General features: G+C 38.3%; 1 protein-coding gene across 3 annotated transcripts in view; it reads right to left on the minus strand.

The window, feature by feature from the left end:
* LOC115215936 (uncharacterized protein C2orf50 homolog) overlaps nt 1-20,000 on the minus strand; it is a 64,061-nt gene that overhangs the window by 2,289 nt on the left and 41,772 nt on the right. For 2 of the 3 annotated variants that reach the window (XM_029785300.2, XM_029785301.2), the window contains exons 2-3: nt 4,004-4,150; nt 2,459-2,498 (exon numbers count right to left, since the gene is read on the minus strand). In XM_029785300.2, the coding sequence (XP_029641160.1) occupies nt 2,459-2,498; nt 4,004-4,150 (187 nt within the window). Of the gene's footprint in view, nt 1-2,458; nt 2,499-4,003; nt 4,151-13,328; nt 13,437-20,000 lie in introns of those variants that run through there. The other variant, XM_029785299.2, reaches the window with a different exon arrangement.

A 20,000-nucleotide genomic window follows, 5' to 3' on the forward strand; every position in this document is an offset into this window, starting at 1 on the left:
CACTGAAGACCCATATAAAATTTTGTGGGGTCCACACAACAAAATAATAAATTAAGGATACACAATAATATTTTAAGGGTCCCTGAAAAGATTTTGATTTAGATGTGTGTATTGATATGTATTGCAAGAAACAACTAGGTATCTTTTCTCTAACATTTTACATAGTTCAACCTACACAAGTTAATGCGTGAAAAAATAATAGGAATTTTAAAAGAAGTTTCTCTAAAACTAGTTTTTAAATATCGAATGGCTATGGTGGTGGGGGTCCACCGGAATAAAATAGTAATCACATGGATTCATAGATAAACAAAGTGGTTGAGGATCTTTGATCTAGTACATTGTCTTAATTTATCTATCTCGAAATGATGGCAGGCAAAGTTGACGTTGACCAGATTTGAACTCAAAATGTAAACGAGGAAGAAATGTTTCTAAGCATTCATACTGCCAGTGGGTTAGCAAAATCGTTAGAGCATCGGACAAAATTCCTTGCTGCAATCTGACAATGTTCTCACTGAAGTCAACTTTGCTCTTCCTTTTCGGAGTTAATGTGTGTGTGTGTGGTGTGTGTGTGTGTGTGTGTGTGTGTACCGCCCTTGGCCGGAACAGCCACCTCAGGCACCGGCACCTTTCGCAACCATCAAGAGGAAAGGGCTCAATCACTGGCTACAGATCTACTACTGGAATACGAATTAACACCGAACTAAATGAACTAAATACGACATCAGAAGTGAAAGTGTATTGCAATTTGTAAATTTATTCATAGCTTTTATAGCTTTTAACTCTCTGGAAGAGTAGATAGATAACATATAGTAAATAAATATATTCCAGCACTCAAGAGCCTTCGTGTAATAATAACCTTGTATTCCTAGAAAGAAAATTTATCGCTTGTTCAGAATTGAAATACGGCACAGGGCCTAGAATTTTAAGAGAGGGAATTACTTGATTATATCGACCCCTCTGCTCGGCTGGTACTTTATCAACCCGAAAGGGTGAAAGCCAAAGTCGACCTTGGCAGAATTTGAAATTAGTTCGTAAAATCAGAAAAAATGCAGCTGAGCACTTTACCCGACGCACTAACGATTCTGCCCCGCTCAACGTCTTGAAAAATTACCGAAACTTTTTCTAATGTAGGCTCAAGACGTGAAATTTAGGAGGAAGGGGCATCTTGGTTACATCGACCTCAGTGCTCGATTGGTGTGTATTTTATCGATCCCTAAAGGAAGAAAGCAAAGTCGACCTCGGCAGAATTTGATCTCAGAACGTACAACCGGAAAAAATGCCATTAAGCGTTTTACCCGGCATGCAACACTGTTGAAATAATAGCTTCAGATGTTTTGATTCTTATCAAAATCAACATTCTTGAGATTCTGATTCAAAGATGAAGCCCTTGTTTTAAAGAGTTTAATTCTATATTACAAAATGGCCTCATAATTTTATGTTAAATCTTGTTCTACACACCGACTTAAATATTTTAGTAAGTCTGTGGAGATCCTTGATTATTTTAAAAAGTTGTTGTTTGTCCCAAGGTCAATCTTACTGATCAGATGCATTCGAACCGTGACTGGTTCACCTTTTCATGCATCTGGGACTACACTCTCCAATGCGCTATTCCTTTTTAAAGATGTGATTCGATAGATATTAGTTGCTATATCTAAACTGGTGCACTATTTGGCTCATCAATAACTCTTGAATTGTCATATCACATAGACTCTCATGTTGAACCACGTCGTAGAGACTCCGTTATAGGCTCGTATCACTGAGGCTTCCCGATTGGATCTTATCATAGAAAATCCTTCATTGGTTCTTGTTATAGACTCTTCTAAGTAGAATCAAATCAAAAGATTTCCCTTCCTTCATTAGCTCATATTACAGGCCCTCCCTCATTGACACTTGTCACAGCGATCCATTCACCGGTTCCTCTCACAGATGTTCCTTTGCTGGTTCCTAACAGTGACCCCACCATTGATTTTTATCATAGAAACGCCCTAGTTAGTCTCTATCGCATAAACTCCCTAGTTGTCTTCTTTCACTGAAAGTTCCTCATTCACACTTGTCATAGAAAATTCCTACTTGGCTCTTATCATACAAGCTCCCTCATTGATGCCTATAACAATGACAACTCAGATGGCTCCTTCACCGAGACTCCCTAGATGGCTCCTATTACAGAGACTGCTTATTGGCCCCTTTCATCGACACTTCCTAGTTGAACCCCCTATTATAGAGACAACCTAGATCACTCCTACCACAGAGACCTTTTATTTTCCCTACTCATAAAGGTTGTTTAGTTAACTCCTAGACGCTTTTGAATTGTCTTCTTTCCTAGAGATTAGTTGCCTCCTACAACAGCGACTTCATTACATACACATAGCGTATTTCAATAGAAATATAGTCAAAAAGATTACACCAGACATCTCATTTCAGTTATCAAAGAAATTAAGAGAACGTTTTTGCTAATTACCTTGGAGTCAAATTTCGCTAAAAATCCCCAATTCTTTTCCCTGTAAAAATAAAAAGAAAAGGAATATAAAAATTAGATATTCTTTCTTATAAACATAATATTGTGTTAGTTTTGGGGTGTGAGAGGGAGCAGAACAAAGTTTTCTTATATTTTTTTTTAATGTTTTGCAATCTTGTACCTTTCTCGCATGTTTGAAGACATTTCCCAATTTAATCGCATATTTCCATATCACACGCGCGTGCACGCACACACACACAACTAGAGGCGGTGTCTCAATATATTTGTTCACCTTCCTAAAAAATAAATGGCCGAATTTCCCTTAAATCGTTCTCAAATCTCATAAATAAAATATACAATAAAAGACATCGCTGGTTTACAAATTGACGGGATGGTCACTGATGGAATGCCTTTGACCATCACTTTGATCAGGGCTGACCAAAGGCTAAACCGTAGCAGCAACAACAACTGATGGACATCCAAAGCTTAAATGGTGTTAAACATTCCAGAATTTATTGTGGTGGTTCATCATTTTTGCTTTTATGCAATATGCTAAGTATTTAGGCACACTGAAGAGTATTAAACTATAGCTTTAAGCTTTAGAAAATTCATACTAATGCTTGAGTGTCTTGAACAACCTGTTATAATTATGTTATACACAAATATAGGCGCCGGTATAAGAGTGTGAGAAAAAGCTTGTTTCTCAACCAGACAGACAGGCAGAGAGACAGAAGCCATCAATGGAACTGTAAAAATTTGTAAAACTTTCCGGGAGTTTATGATTTAAGTATAAATGAGCGTTCTGGACATGCAACTCTACGCATGAGAGTACATACGTAAAACAAAAACCTAAAAATTTTCACATATGCATACATATATATCTACATACATACATATATATACATACATACAAAAATACCTTGTTGATGTTGTTGAAATTCCGATGAAGGGGCCTTGGATCTAGGATAGAAACCAGCTCTTTTCTATTTACAAGAAATCTTAAAATAAAACTGAATGAAATACATACATTCATACATATATATACATACGTACGTACGTACGTACGTACATACACACACACACACACACACACATACATACACACATTCTTACATACATACGTACATATATTCATGTGTGTGTGTGTGTGTCAATGTATGTGTGCGTGCGCGCACGTTTGCGCTTGTTCCTCTCCACCGTTTGTCAACCGGTGTTGGTTTGTTTACGTCCCCGTAACTCAGAATAAGAGACCGATAAAATAAGTATCGGGTCTAGAAGAAAAAAATGTTGGGGACGATTTGTTCGACTAAAATTCCTTCAAGACAGTGCCTCAGCAGGACCGCAGTCCAATGACTGAAACAATTAAAATATTTTTACTTTCCACGCAAACTGCACCAATAATTTTTGCATTTGGCTGGTTAGCACGGAGTCCGGAACACAGAGAATCATTATTAATGTCAAAGTTAATAACATGATACAGACAACCACCCGGGCGCAATCCCTATTGACTTGGCTAACTATTCTACAGACAAAACAAATTAATATTACCATTCCTTCACCAAATGATTTTCTCCGTATACATATTCTCTCCAGATTTTATCTTGAGCGACAAAGTCGATTCCATCTTGTTCTTCTTGAGCTTGTCTGGACTTTAGATTATGGCCGCTGGAGTGTTTCTTGCTGCTTGGATTGGAACTATATAAAGAAATTATTATTATTATTATTATTATTATTATTATTATTATTAAGCGCGTTAATGAAGAAAACAGCGAACGTATTGAACTAGAAATCGGTGAACTAGAGGATGTAGCCGAGTTTACGCAATACCAGAGGGCGCACACTCTCCTACCCTGATGTAATCTCCAGGGATAGAGGCATCCAGCAACAGGACCTCCGTAATGCTATGATGGACCGTGAAGTCTGGCGTAACATAGTAAATTCCATTGTCTCGACCACGGTCGAACAATGATGATGATTACGTATTTAGGTAGTAAGATACCGTTTTCAGGTGGCACCGACGAAGATATTAAGACGAGAATAAGTAAGGCAAAGGACCACTTTTCACCTGTTAAAAAAAGGTATGGAGCGCAAGTGTAATTTCAATAAAGAACAAAATAAGAATGTTTAACACTAACGTAAAAGCAGTGTTATTGTATGGGGCTGAGACATGGCGAACAACAGTTAAGTCAAATAAGCAAATACAATCATTCATCAACAGATGCTTGCGTAGTATACTTAAAATTAGATGGTCCGAACACATAAGCAATATGGAGCTATGGCAAAGAACAAATCAAGTTTCGATTAGGGAGCAAATATTTAAGAAAAAGTGGAATTAGAAAAGACACACCAAATGTAGTGAAAAGTGCTTTACAGTGGAATCCGGATGGATATAGAAAGAAAGGTAGGCCTAAAAACTCGTGGCGTACATCAACACAAAAGGAACTAAAAAAAAGCGGGACATTCATGGCAGAGTATAAGTACAGAAGCGAAAAATTATGCGGCATAGAATTCAATTATAAGTGGCCTATACTCCGCGTTGGAGGGTTAAAGGCAGAAAAAAAAGAAAAAAAATATATTATTATTATTATTTGGCTGATTGAGGCAAATTTCTACTGCATCACCTGCTACACCGCCGTGTTGCTGGGATATGTGCAGCATGGTGTGTTCTTTTTGACTGTTGGGAGTGCGCGAAACCTTCCCGGTACTGTATTGTTTTAGCTTTTTTACCTGAGGTGTTGTGTTGTGTTTTGATGTGCTGTTGCTTGTATTGTGTGTTGATTGTGTAATGCTTTGGTTTCTGAACTTGCTGGTGGGAGTTTATTTCACTGGGTAAATGCCGTATAGAGAGTGTTTTGTATTAGTGGGTTGTTTTGTTTAGGCTGTATTATTGGATTGATAGTGTCTTGCGTAAGATGTGGGTTGTTCCTTGCAGGACTATTTTTTGGACAGTGTGTAGTGTTGAGGATCCAAGTATAGCTTCCACATTTTTGTTCATATGATTTTTTTATCATGCCCAATGCTCCAATTATTATCGGTATTGTTTTTACCTTCATATCCCACATTTTGAATACTTCAATTTCGAGGTCTTTGCACTTCGACAATTTTTCCACTTCTTTATTATTGTTATTATTATTATTATTATTATTATTATTATTGAGATTGGTGCCTAGGTGTTGAATGTCTTCCACGATATCTAAGCTTATAATGTACGGAAAGAGACCCTTCAAGATCTCTGACAACAGGCTGGTGTCCACTCTCATGGAATCAACCAGAGCAAACAAGACTGAGTGCTCTGATAAGTAAAACAACAACAACAACAACAATAATAATAATAATAATAATGATAATAATGATAATGATAATAATAATAATGATAATAATGATAATGATAATATAATGATAATAATGATAATAATAATAATGATAATAATGATAATAATAATAATAATAATAATAATAATAATAATAATAATAAAACGTACTGTGAACAAACCTCAGAAGGAGTCACCGAAAATGAGAAGTGCAAAATCCTGTGGGATGTAATGATCCAGTGCGATCACCAGACCAGAAATAGGAAACCGGACATTGTTGTGGCAAATAAAAAAGAAAGAACATGTGTGATTATCGACACAGCATGCCCCGGTGACAACAGGATCAATGTGAAAGAAGACAAAAAAAATAAATAATGACGATTTGAAGTGATATATACGAAGGTTGTGGTCAATGAAGAGAGTAGACGTGATGCCAATAAGTAATTGGTGCACTTGGAAGTATCAGCACTCAACTACCAAAATGCCTCAAAATGATCGGTGCAAGTGTGAAGGTAGAACAACTACAAAAATCAGCATTGCTTGGAACTGCAAGAATTCTTCGCTGAGATCTTGAAGCATGACCAGTAAACAAGTGTCGCCTCAGTCTGCTGGCTGTGGCCAGCTGATACTCTCCATCATGCCCAGCAAAATAAGTTGTGAGTTTTCATATGATGATGATGATGATTTCATTTATTTGCCACAAGGACGAAATAATAATAACAACAACAACAACAACAACAACAACAACAACAACAACAACAACAACAACAACAACAACAACAACAATAATAATAATGAGTAACTTGTTAGGAAAAATGCCGAATTGAAAGGGCCTAGGACCAGATTTAGGAGGGAACAACTCCAGGATTGCCTTAATGGAGGAATAATACTGGACTGGATGACAATAGGGAGGACAATACTCATTATGAAGGATAAAAGCAAGGGTGATATAGCTAGCAACTATAGACCAATCTCTTGCTTACCATTAGAATGGAAACTGTTATCAGGAATGCTTTCAGAAAGCATTTACGAGCACCTTGACAACCAAAAGTTAGAACAAGAACATAAAGCTTGCAAAAAGAAGACTAGAGAAACGCATGACCTATTATATTGAGACAAAGCAATACTAAATGAAGTAAAAGCTAGAAATAAAAATCTAACAATAGCATGGATAGATTATATGAAAGCCTATTACATGATCCCACACTCATGGATAAGTGAATGTTTGAGTATATTCAGTATTGCAGACAACATATGAGAACTAATTAGCTTTAGCAGGAAGAAATGGAAAGTAGATCTCTACTCTTAGGGAAAGTTAATATCAAAAGAGGAATTTTCCAGGGGGACTCATCGTCCCCTTTAATATTTTCTTTATGTTTAATCCCCCTCAGTTTAGTATTAAAAAAGACAAGGCAGGATATCAGTTCAGAAATAGTAATGGAAATATTAACCATTTGCTATTAAACTATAGAGACTATGGAAAGTGCTGATAAAATATATTCTAGTAGTTCTGAACAGATGGATAGAGGAAATAGGCATAAAACCCAGTTTAGTACAGCTGCAGAAAATAGTGTTATTGGGGACAGCTAGGATACTTAGGAGGGTTCTTGGCATCTAAGGTTACTTATTGTAGCCCAATATGAAGATTCTTTTCTTTTCCAACAGTCTAATCTGTTGAGTGTATATGAATAATAATAATAATAATAATAATAATAATAATAATAATGATGATGATGATGATAATAATAATGATAATAATAATCATCATAATAATAATGATAATAATAATAATAATAATAATAATAATAATAATAATGATGATGATGATGATGATAATAATAATGATAATAATAATCATCATAATAATAATGATAATAATAATAATAATAATAATAATAACAATGATGATGATAATAATAATAATAATAATAATGTTAATGATAATAATAATAATAATAATAATGATAATAATAATAATAATAATAATAATAATAATAATAATGATAATAAATGCCCTGATGCAGTACCAGGCAGTGGTTCTCATGGCTTCTGATCTTAATTGATTGGAAATGTTATCATGTACATTGTTTTGTCTTGGTATAAAAGATGGGCTACGGCAAATATTCTGCTCAATATCACAGATTTGCTTGTCAGTTGTTTGACTTTAACAGTTGAGCATGTCCCTTACTGGCTGACGATATGTGCACCCCTGATCACGAGCAGAAGTAGTGGGGGGCATCATAGCCATGTGTTGAGAGGAAATCTTAGAGGTTTGGATAATTCACCTTTGGAAACATGGGTGTTCGTTCAACATCCTTAAACAAGTCTTATTCAGGGACCTTTTGAGCGGGATAGGTTACTCGACTAGAAGAAAATTCTAACTGAGCCCCACCTGCAAGGTCATGTGCTGTTTATCTTGATATGAGATCACCATGTCGCGTACATATGGTTGTGATGCTTGTGCCTAGTGTACCCTTATCAGACAGGTAGTTATGATGGGTATACTGGGCTTCGCATATTTTACCCCAGTGTCACTTTGATGGCATGCACTGATCTCTCAACGCAGTAGGAGTTGGTTTTGAAGTGAATGTCATTCACGTTCAGTACCACCTATCAATACAATACTACAGCAGAATTAGATTTCTGGCAGGTGGTGAAATATGTGGAATTGGAGGAAGCTAACATGCTGCTAGGGATACAACACTAGTAACAGCAGCATCAGAAGCAATAACAACAACCACAGCAACAGCAACAGCATGATGAATGGTATATCAAACAAAGAAGTAATACCAGTTGTAATACCGCTGCTGCCGAATACAAGCTCATCAGCGGGAGAGAAAAATTCATTGTCACATCTATAGTCATTGTAGCAATGAGCTGCAATAGTAGCAATAAAACTGCCGCCACCACAGCAGTAATAAACAATGACAGCAGCAACAACAACGAAAGCAGCAATAAAAGCACAGATAAAAATCATTCCTTTGCTGGTATTGCAAAATTTTTTGACCCAGTCCCACCAGACAAACAAAAAACCAGAAATATCTGGAAGAAGCAGAAAGAAACATCGACAAATAGGCACAAAGTTACAGTTACTATCCCACACCAACTTTTAGGCAAAACGGAACGAAAATCATTCTATACAGATGCATATCATTAATGAGACACAGGCTAGTGCGAATATCCCCAGAATAATTTCAACTCTGCTTGTAAAACATTTGGGATAACATTGGTTTTGTAATATACAGTCAATTCATTTGAAAGTTGTAACGTACAGCCAATATACGCGAAATTTCTCGCTTGGAATCTCTGGTCCGGAAGCACTCCACTGTCCCACATAGAACTGAGTAATTTATATTGATACCAATGTACCTGGTGTGATGCGGGTAAAAGTTTTGCATAAACCACCGGAATTAGAATTCTAGTAGGTGGTGAAATGTGAATAATTAAAGGAACCTGCTAGAGATAAAATTAGAGGAACACTGCTAGAGATAAAATGACCCTAAGAGGAAAACTGAGTTAGTACGGGGCTGGAGATTCCAATTCAGAAGAAACCAGAAGCATTTGACGGTATTTCCCTATCTATTAAAGATCTCAAGCAGGTAGATGGCTTAGGTGCTTCAACTGTGAGAACACCGATCTCCTCAAGGTCTTCTGATCCTAACAGAAAGTGACAGCTGAAATATCTCCACTGCCGCCAGAGCCATAATATCAACAGCGACAACAGTAGCAACCACAACAGTAACAACAACACCAATAGTAGCATGCAGCTACAGCATCAGTGACTTCAGAAGTATGTTGAAGAATGGAATCAGCACCTACAGCAGAACCAGAAACAACAACACCAACAGTAATGGCAACAGTAACAAGAACAACATAACAAGCACTGCCATCAAAGATTACTCCATTACAGACAGCAGCAACAACTGCTGTCTGTTTATTAATCTATCTGTCTAGCCTGCTATATAAAGTATAAATACGTACATAAATATGCGCCTGCGCTCACACACACTCACGTCAGCGCTCACACACACGCTCACGTCCGCGCTCACACACACGCTCACGTCCGCGCTCACACACACGCTCACGTCCGCGCTCACACACACGCTCACGTCCGCGCTCACACACACGCTCACGTCCGCGCTCACACACACGCTCACGTCCGCGCTCAGACACACGCTCACGTCCGCGCTCACATACACACTCACGTCCGCGCTCACACACACACTCACGTCCGCGCTCACACACACACTCACGTCCGCGCTCACACACATGCTCACGTCCGCGCGCGCACATACTCATATAGATGTTGGCAAGTGTTTGTCACCTTGCGCAAATGTTTTCTAGCATAGCTTCGGGCCGAATAATGCCTTGTGATTGAAGCAACAGAAAACCCCCAAAACAACAACTCAGATATGTCGCATAGCGAATGTGAAGGGGGGGGGGCGAAGTTTGAAGGGCAGAAAGAAACTTATGGAAAAACAAAAAAAATAGAAAAACGTGTCGACATAAAAAGCAGAGAAATACGTTGGACAGAGTTGGACAATGTCTCTGAACAACGATGTACCAGCACCATCATCAACAGCAGCAGCATCAGCCGTCCAAGAATTTGGACCTGGAGATCGCCATTTCCAGCGACTCTGAGGGTCACCTTCCAGTGGTGTCGGGCGTCAACGAAGAGCCCACGACTACAATAAGACGACCGAAGTTTTTTTTTTTCCAAGGTTTGGGGTCTCACGCCCCTAAGCCCTAGACCATCACCTAATCACCCTTACCCGTCTTGTTGCTTAAAAACAACAACAACAGCAGCAGCAGCAGCAGCAGCAGCAGTGATATTGTCCACACCAACACACCATCACAACCAACAATAACAACAACACAGACACCAGCAACATTACAAACTCAAACACAATCTAATTCACACACTTCAACAATCAGTACCACCCCCTCCGACAGGAGCAGAAAAGAAATCATTAATTACACGGCCACAGACACAAGCAACAAAAGGTAATGGTTAACATTCATCAATATACATCCTCACATTAGTTACCAGTATGGCAATGAGCACAAAAACATCATCAAAATATACAAAATGCATACATTTTAAAAATTCATGCATATATATATAAATATAAATAATATATATATGCATATATACATACATATATGTACAAACCTACATATATATATATATATATATTATATATATATACATATATGTACAAACCTACATATATATTATATATATATATATAATACATACATATATGTACAAACCTACATATATATATATAATATATATATATTATATATATATATATACATACATATATGTACAAACCTACATATATATATATATATATATATATATATATATACACATACATATATGTACAAACCTACATATATATATATATATATATATACATACATATATGTACAAATACATATATATATATATATATATATATATATATATACATGCATATGTGGAGGCGCAATGGCCTAGTTGTTAGGACACAGCGGACTCGCGGTCGTAGGATCGCGGTTTCGATTCCCAGACCGGGCGATGTGAGTGTTTATTGAGCGAAAACACCTAAAGCTCCACGAGGCTCCGGCAGGGGGTGGTGCCGATCCCTGCTGTACTCTTTCGCCACAACTTTCTCTCACTCTTTCTTCTGTTGGCCTGCTCGCTTAGCCAGCGGGGTGGCGTCATTTGATGGCTAAAACAATGCGAAATGCATTGTGACCAGTGATGTGTAGCAACATCTGATAGTCTCGTCGGTCACGGTGATCACGGTGATATACATGCATATATAGGTACAGGGCGTTGAAAAACGTGAACAAAATGAGAAACGAGAACATAAAAACCAAAAACATGGAAAAGAAACGAGACAGGCAACATAAAGAACATTCCCTTCATTAGTTGTCCCCTCCGTGTTTCGAACGTAGGGACAAGACTCTACTTCGCTAAAACAGTCGTTTCCGCAAAGCAAATTTTTTTTTAAATTTGGGATTTGCGGATGGTTAAAGTGGTGACAAAAACAGGACAGTGAGAACAAAACAGTAAAAACAAACGGTAAGGGATGTTAAGCCATAACGAGGTGAAGTGATGAACGCTGGAGAAACAAGTTTTGAGAAGAGACAGGCAAAAGCACATCTTGTCTTTAGGAAGGAAGTGTAAGAAAGAAAGATAGATAATCGTTGGTCACGTGTGAGCAATGAGAGAGCCAAGGAGAAAGAGTGACGGAGAGAGGAAATGGTGAAGGGGAGAGGAGAAGAACTAGAGAAAGGGTGGCAGAGAAAAGCAGAAAGGAAGAACAAGAGAGGGAGATAGAATAGAGATAGGTTGTAAAGTGCGCATCGGAATTATTAATATAAAACATACTTGTATATATACATGCATATATGCAATTATATGTAGGTATGTATATATATATATATGTACATATCTTCATATATATGTGTATATATATGCATATATGGGTACAAACGTCAAAAAAAACGTGAGCAAAATGAGAAACGAGAACATAAAAAACAAAAACATGGAAAACAAACTTTTTTCCGAATAACAAAATAAATAAATAAATAATAGAGAAACGAAATTTTCTGAGTTGAAATTCTGCCGAGGTCGACTTTCCCTTTCATCCTCTTGGGGTCGATTAAATAAGTACCAGTTACGCACTGGCGTCGATGTAATCGACTTATCTGCTCCCCACATACCCTCCCCACCAAAAAATAGTAAAGAAATAGTAAAAGAAATAAAAAACAAAAAAAGTAAAGAAATAGGTATTTCGTTTACCGCAACATACTGAGTTCAAATTCCGCCGAAGTCGACTTTGCCTTTCATCCTTTCGCGGTCGATAAATTGAGTACACTGGGGTCGATGTAGTTGACTTATCCGCTCCCCACATACCCCCACCCTTCAGGCCTTGTGCTTATAGGAGAAAGGATTATTAGAAAATGAATTTTTTTTTAAAAATCAAGATATTTTGTGTGTTGTAAAAGTAAAAAAAAAATTTATTAAAGATAAATTCTGCCAACAAGATCTTCCATGAATCCCCATGTACTATATGGTCCCCGGTTGAGAACCACCGATACAAATTCACACACACAAATACACAAACAAGCGCACACATACACACACACACTCATTCACATTCACACTCACTCACATTCACACACATATATTCACGCAAACACACATTAACCTCTTAAAACTACACATTTTTTTTCTAGAGTTTCGTGCAAAAAATATTATTTTATATTATTTATTTTGAATCTGTATATAAAGAAGAATAAATACACCTATTATTTTGGATTAGTCATGATTTATTATGAAGTTACTAATAAAAAATGATAGTTACTGATAGTTAATGATAGAAAGTGGGAATAAACATCATGAATGAAGTATTTGGGTTACTAATTAAGTGATATACTTCAGAGTACAGTGAACATATATTTTCGTTCAAATATATATTTATATCTATTACACAACTCTGAATGAAATTATACAGAATAATATGTTAAGAGGTTAAAGACAAAAATAAAATCCGTTTTACTACCTCACGTATAAAGAAAAATCTACGCCAGTAATCTCCTTTTGCATTTTGCTGTAGATCACACAAAAACATCCAATGCAGTTGTCTCTGGTTTCAACGAGATAGTGGTGGTCTGCTACTATTACTACTCCTTCTACAGCTTAGCCCCCACCACCACCACCACCCCACCCTCTTTCCCGCATAAAAGGTGTCTGATAGTTGGAATATTTGAAATGTCATGTGTTACCCCCTACCGACAAACATTAATTTTACACCAAAATACAGGACAAATTTGCGTGTGGAGAGTGAGCCGTGCGCACGCCTCTATGTATGAGGTGGGTAGTGTTGTAAAAGAGATTGTAAGTGCATCTCTCTCTCTCTCTCTCTCTAACTATCTATCTATCCATCTATCTATATAGCTACCTACTTATCGGTGTCTCTGTATATACATACATACATACATACATAGTAACATATGTATAGGTGCAGGAGTTACTGAATGTTAAGAAGCTTGTCTCCCAACCCCATGATTCCAGGTTCAATATCACTACGAGGCACCTTGGGCAAGTATCTTTCACTATAGTCTAAGGCCGATCAAAGATATGCGAGTGGATTTGGTAAGCGGAAAGTGAAAAAGCCCGTGTGTGTGATATTGACTCTTTACCTTCACATCGCGTGCCAATTATACACAAGTATCACCGTGATATAAACGGCGTCCTACGTTTTCAATCATCCGCGAAGACATTTCTGGTCACGGAAATATACTACTTTACTTGGCTAGAGGAAAGGCATCTTGTAGAAAATTCGCCTCAACAAATTACGTCCGACTCATGCTAGCATAGGAAATGGAGCGGTAAAATGACAACGACTTCACCGTTCATCCTTTGGGGTTCGATAAAATACGTACCAGTTGAACACAATGGTCCGTGTTATCGACTTACAACTCTTTTAAAATTGCTTTTCTTGTACCAAACTTGGAAATCATAAAAATAAATACCAAATCCTCTATCTATCTATCTATCTATCTATCTATCTATCTATCTATCTATATCTATCTATCTGTCAGTCTATCTGTCTGTCTAGCTCTCTCTCATATATATCTCTTTTTTTACTCTTTTACTTGTTTCAGTCACTTCACTGCGGCCATGCTGGTGCACCGCCTTTAGTCGAGCAAATCGATTCCAGGACTTATTCTTTGTAAGCCTAGTACTTATTCTATCGGTCTCTTTCGCCGAACCGCTAAGTTACGAGGACGTAAACACACCAGTATCGATTGTCACACAAACATATACACACTCACACACACATATATATATATACATATATACGACGGGCTTCTTTCTTTGCTTTTAATTTTTTGTTTTTTGAGGAGAGCAAGTTATGTGCATGGAATTTTTAGCATCTTCATAACATATGCAAAAAGTGTGGATGTGTTTTGCTAAGCGTGCAGAGTTCTGATGGAAAATTCTTGGAATGGCCAAACCCAAAAATAAAGGTCATCACAACAGTTTCCTTGGAAATAACAGTAGAAGACAACCAGTCTTGCAACATTCGATCAAGATTAGACCGATTACAATGGTGGAAAGAACTCACTGCCAACTAGACTACGCATTCGAATCTATATTAATCAAAGAGTGGACATTACGTGTTGAAGGATTCCGCTTAAACTGATTAGTAGTACTCCAATAATAAGAAGGATCTGGCTCTTGTAAGGATACAAGAGTGATTCGAGTGTCCGGAACTTTATTTTTATAACGGTAGAACGAGACCCCCATTCTAGCTGCCTCTTTTGGCAACAGACGTAATATGTGTCCCATTTAAAGTCAAGTGTGAATTTACAAACAAAAATATTTTTTAAAAGTAGTTCTATCCACCTAAGTTGTTGAGGAGGTAAAGAATTCCATGATGATGATAGGAAATACTAGGTTGATCTTGGAAGCAATAATCTGTAATATTATTAGCTACCATGTCAATAAGGTATCGTGTTACTTTGTGAGATAAATCATTAATAAACAGCAGGAAGAGTGCAGGTCCCGGGAGACATTTCTGATAGGGTTTTCAACACAATGTCTGTGACTTGATATGACCAGACGCTTTTGATGGATCAAGCTCATTTGTAAGTCTAGAAACCTCCCGAGCTGATACTTTGAAGTGAGATCTAGAGTAGATTGTGCGAGCGGATAAGTCTGAAAAAACTTATTTCATTCATGTTGCTTAAAATTTTTATACAAATAATCAGCAAGAAGCGTAGGCGAGAAAGATATGCCATAATATACATCTGGAAGATCCTGGAGGGACTTGTCCCAAACTTTGGCATCGAGAGTTACACAAATGCCAGAACTGGACGCCACTGCGTGGTGCCTAGGACTCCAAATTTGCCATCAAGATATAGGACAAGATACTGTGATAGCCTGGGCTTCCGAGGCCCACAGCTCTTCAATATCCTCCCGAAGAACCTAAGAGACCTGCATGGGGTGGATGCAGATGTCTTTAAAATGAAACTGGATCTCTTCTTGTCAGGTATCCCAGATGAACCAACTTCACGGCAGGAGGTGCAGATGAGGGCAGCTGCATCGAACTCTCTCATGCACCAAATGGCAGTTGCTAAAGAGCATTCATGAAGTAAAACCATGTAGCAACACCAAATGGCGGTGCCCCAGCATGGCCACAGCTCGTGAGCTGAAACTAGAATCAATCAATCAATTAACGTGGCTTTTTCAAAGGAGAATAATATTATGTTCACGCCCATTAATATTGAGGATTTGCTCTAGTTACTTAATCTGTTGGATATTCTCCAGAATTCATATGAACCGAACTTTTCTTGATCAATCCGTGTAAAAAGCCAGCTTTTCTGTTCCTTAACACTCTTTTGGCATTGACAATAGGCATTGGGGGAGGTTGTCTAATTAGTGGCACGCCCATGTTGATGCTATGTCTAAAAATAGTGGCTACTATGGGTTAAAACAGCAACATTTTTTAGAGTAAATCAATGTTAAATTTAGGATATAGTTGGACTTTTTTATGAGGGACAACATGACGGATCCGAACAACAATCCAGTTCGCAATCAGAGACGTATCTTTTGATGATATTGCTATAAAAGGAATATCCAAGAAGAGCATCAGCCAAGAAAATACAGAACTCTTCTCACTCTGTTTTAAAGTACTTAACAGTCTGATGGAATGACACACCAAAAATATGCTTTAGCCTGTATACCAATAGCAACCATAACCAAACAGTGACCTGAAATCTAACCTTTCAAATGTTACATTATACCATACAAACTTGCTTATCAGACTGAGTAAAAGGTAAGCAACGTTTTGAAACAAGAAATTCATCCCAATATATTTCAACAATGCGGAAATTTTATCCATCAAAGTAAGTACTGTTACAATCAGCACATTTTTGCCAACGAGTCACAAGTTTGTTTATTCCAGTAACATAAAAATCTGGAGTTCTAGACCTGATGAATTCGTTGAACGCACTTTCAGCATCGGTTTGATTTTTTAACTCCTCTCGCAGGAAACCATCAAGGAGCTTGAAAATGTGGTAGTCGGTAGGACAAAGGTCTGGGGAATAAGCTGGATGGGGAAGAACTTCATAGCCAAGTTCTCTCAACTTCTGGAGCGTCATTAGTGAAACGTGCGGTCGAGCATTGTCATGAAAAATGATTGGTCCTTTTCTGTCAACCAGTCTGGGACAGATGAGTAGCAGTTTTTCGTTCATTTTGGCAATTTCATGGCAATATATTTCTGCAGTACTGCTTTTTTCCGGTTTTAAGAAGTTATAGATGAGTCGAGCAGTACACCACCAAACAGTCAGTATAACCTTCTTTTTGAAGAGCTCGGGTTTAGAAAGGTTTTCGGTGCTCCATTTTAGTCCAGTGATTGCGAAGAACGTTTTGTATTATTGTACAGAATCCACTTTTCATCGCAAGTTGCAATACGATCGAGAAATGGATCGGCCTGGTTACGGAGAAGTGACGAGCAAATTTCATATCTGCGCATTTTCTGATTTTCATTCAAATCGTGTGGTCCCATTTGTCGAGCTTTTTTGATTTTCCGATCGTATGCAAATGGTTGCAGGCAGTTTTCTGGTTAACATGAAGCTCTTTTGGTAGTTCTTGAGTGGTTTTATGTGGATCTTTCTCAATGACGGTCTTTAATTGACCGTCATCGATGACAGATGGGCGTCCACTACGCTCACGATCTTCAAGGCTCAGGTCTCCACTGCGAAATCGTTTAAATCATTTTCGAACTGACCAGTCACTGGTCATTTCCTCACCAAACATTTCGTTGATATCGCGAGCAGTTTCAGCTGCTTTACGCCCTTTTTTGAAGTTGAATAGCAAAATTTTCGAATATCGCGCTTTACAGTTCCATTTCAGATGATTGTAACAACGGTGAAAAACATATCAATGTTAATGTATTGATGTAGTTGGGCAAGTCTATGTCTGCATTATCAGACAATTGCAAAGAAATGTTTTAAAAATTTCAAAACTCTGCAAAACTCCGGTACAAATTCTTCATGATTGAAAGCATAGCACGAAGTTTTGTCAATTAACAGTCACAGTTTCAAACGGACGAAAGTATTTTGATACAAATTAAATTAAAATGTTAGAGTGAATCTAACGGGTTTTTTTTTTGTGCGTGTGTGTTTTTAAATGGCTTATAAGTATATTCCACGATGCAATTCTTTTTGTTTCACCACACGATCTCAAATCAAGTCACTTGCTATGCAAGTACATCTCCGTAATGTATATACACATATGATTGATTGATTTATTGATTCTAGTTTCAGCTCACGAGCTGTGGCCATGCTGGGGCACCGTCATTTGGTGTTGCTACATGGTTTTACTTCACGAATGCTTTTTAGCAACTGCCATTTGGTGCATGAGAGAGTTCGATGCAGCTGCCCTCATCTGCACCTCCTGCCGTGAAGTTGGTTCATCTGGGATACCTGACAAGAAGAGATCCAGTTTCATTTTAAAGACATCTGCATCCACCCCATGCAGGTCTCTTAGGTTCTTCGGGAGGATATTGAAGAGCTGTGGGCCTCGGAAGCCCAGGCTATCAAAGTATCTTGTCCTACATCTTGATGGCAAATTTGGAGTCCTAGGCACCACGCAGTGGCGTCCAGTTCTGGCATTTGTGTAACTCTCGATGCCAAAGTTTGGGGCAAGTCCCTCCAGGATCTTCCAGATGTATATTATGGCATATCTTTCTCGCCTACGCTCCAAGGAATAGAGTTTTAATCTCTTGAGTCTTTCCCAGTAGCTTATATTCTGCACAGAGGCTATCTTCTTCGTGTAGCTACGTTGGATCGCCTCAAGTTCTGTGATCAACTTGACACTGGATGGTGACCATAGCTGAGAGCAATAGTCAAAGTGGCTTAGGACAAGTGTCCTCCAGAGGACCATCATGGTTTCTTGTTCTCTTGTTCTAAAGGTTCTGAGAATCCATCCGGCCAGTCGTCTACATTTCATTGCCAATTTAGCAACATGTACACGAAAGGTTGCGTCATCACTCATGTAAATACCCAGGTCACGCACTGATTGTGCCTCTGGGATTGCAATTCCTCCGGGTCCAGTGTATTCATTGGGTATTGCATTTAGTTTTGCATGCTGATAGTATAAAGCTTGAAACTTTTCAGCATTGAACTGCATGCTATTCTTTTCAGCCCACTTGTATATTTTGTCCAGCTCACATTGCAGGCGTTTAGTGTCCTCAGGGTTCTGTATTGCCTGTGAAACTTTTGTATCATCTGCATAACTTGTGATCGTGGCTCTCTGCGTGGCTGAGGGCATGTCTGAGAGGGCCATTATGAACAGTAGTTGTCCCAAAACAGTGCCCTGCGGAACACCGCTCACTATTTGCGTGTTAATGGAAGTGGCCTCATTGGCTACTACCACCTGACTTCTATCTTTCAGAAAGTCATGAAGCCATTCTCCCAGTTTTCCAACTATGCTAAGATCACGCAGTTTGTGATATATCATTCCATGATCGACTTTATCAAAGGGCTTTACAAAGTCGAGATATATCACTTCCACATTTGAGTGGTTGAGCAGTCGTTTCAGCACCCAGTCATAGTGTTGTAGGAGCTGAGTTAAGCAGCTTCTTCCTGGTCGGAAACCATGATGGGTGTCAGGCAGCAAGTCATTTTCTTCAAGGAAGGTGATCAGTTTCCTTCTGACTATTCGTTCCATGACCTTGCTGATGTGTGAGGTCAGAGAGATAGGTCTGTAGTTCTTGGCCTCCACTCTGCTACCTCCTTTATGAATAGGGCATATTTTACCTTCCTTCAGTTTTCTTGGACGTTTGCCAGCTGCAAGGAAGCTCTGAAAGAGGAACTGCAGTGGTCTTGCTAGGACTCTCTTACATACTTTTAGGAGGATTGCCGGGAATCCATCGGGACCAGTAGCTGAGTCTGTTTTCATTTCATCTATAGCTTTTATTACATCGTCTTCCTTTATATCGATGTGATCTATCGTCGCTGCCTCTGATTTTATATCTGCAGTGGTAAAGAAGTCAGTTGGATTGGTGATTTGGAAATTCCCAAGGGGTGGAGTGAAAACACTCTTGAAATGCTCATTCAGTACTTTACTTACCCTCATTGGTTTTCCTGTGAGTGTGCCATCCTTTTCAAGGAGTGGCCCTATCCTACAGTCCACCGTAGCTGTTTCTTTGGCATACCTGCAG

Source organism: Octopus sinensis, linkage group LG9, assembly GCF_006345805.1.
Source record: "Octopus sinensis linkage group LG9, ASM634580v1, whole genome shotgun sequence".
Taxonomy (NCBI): Eukaryota; Metazoa; Mollusca; class Cephalopoda; order Octopoda; family Octopodidae; genus Octopus; species Octopus sinensis.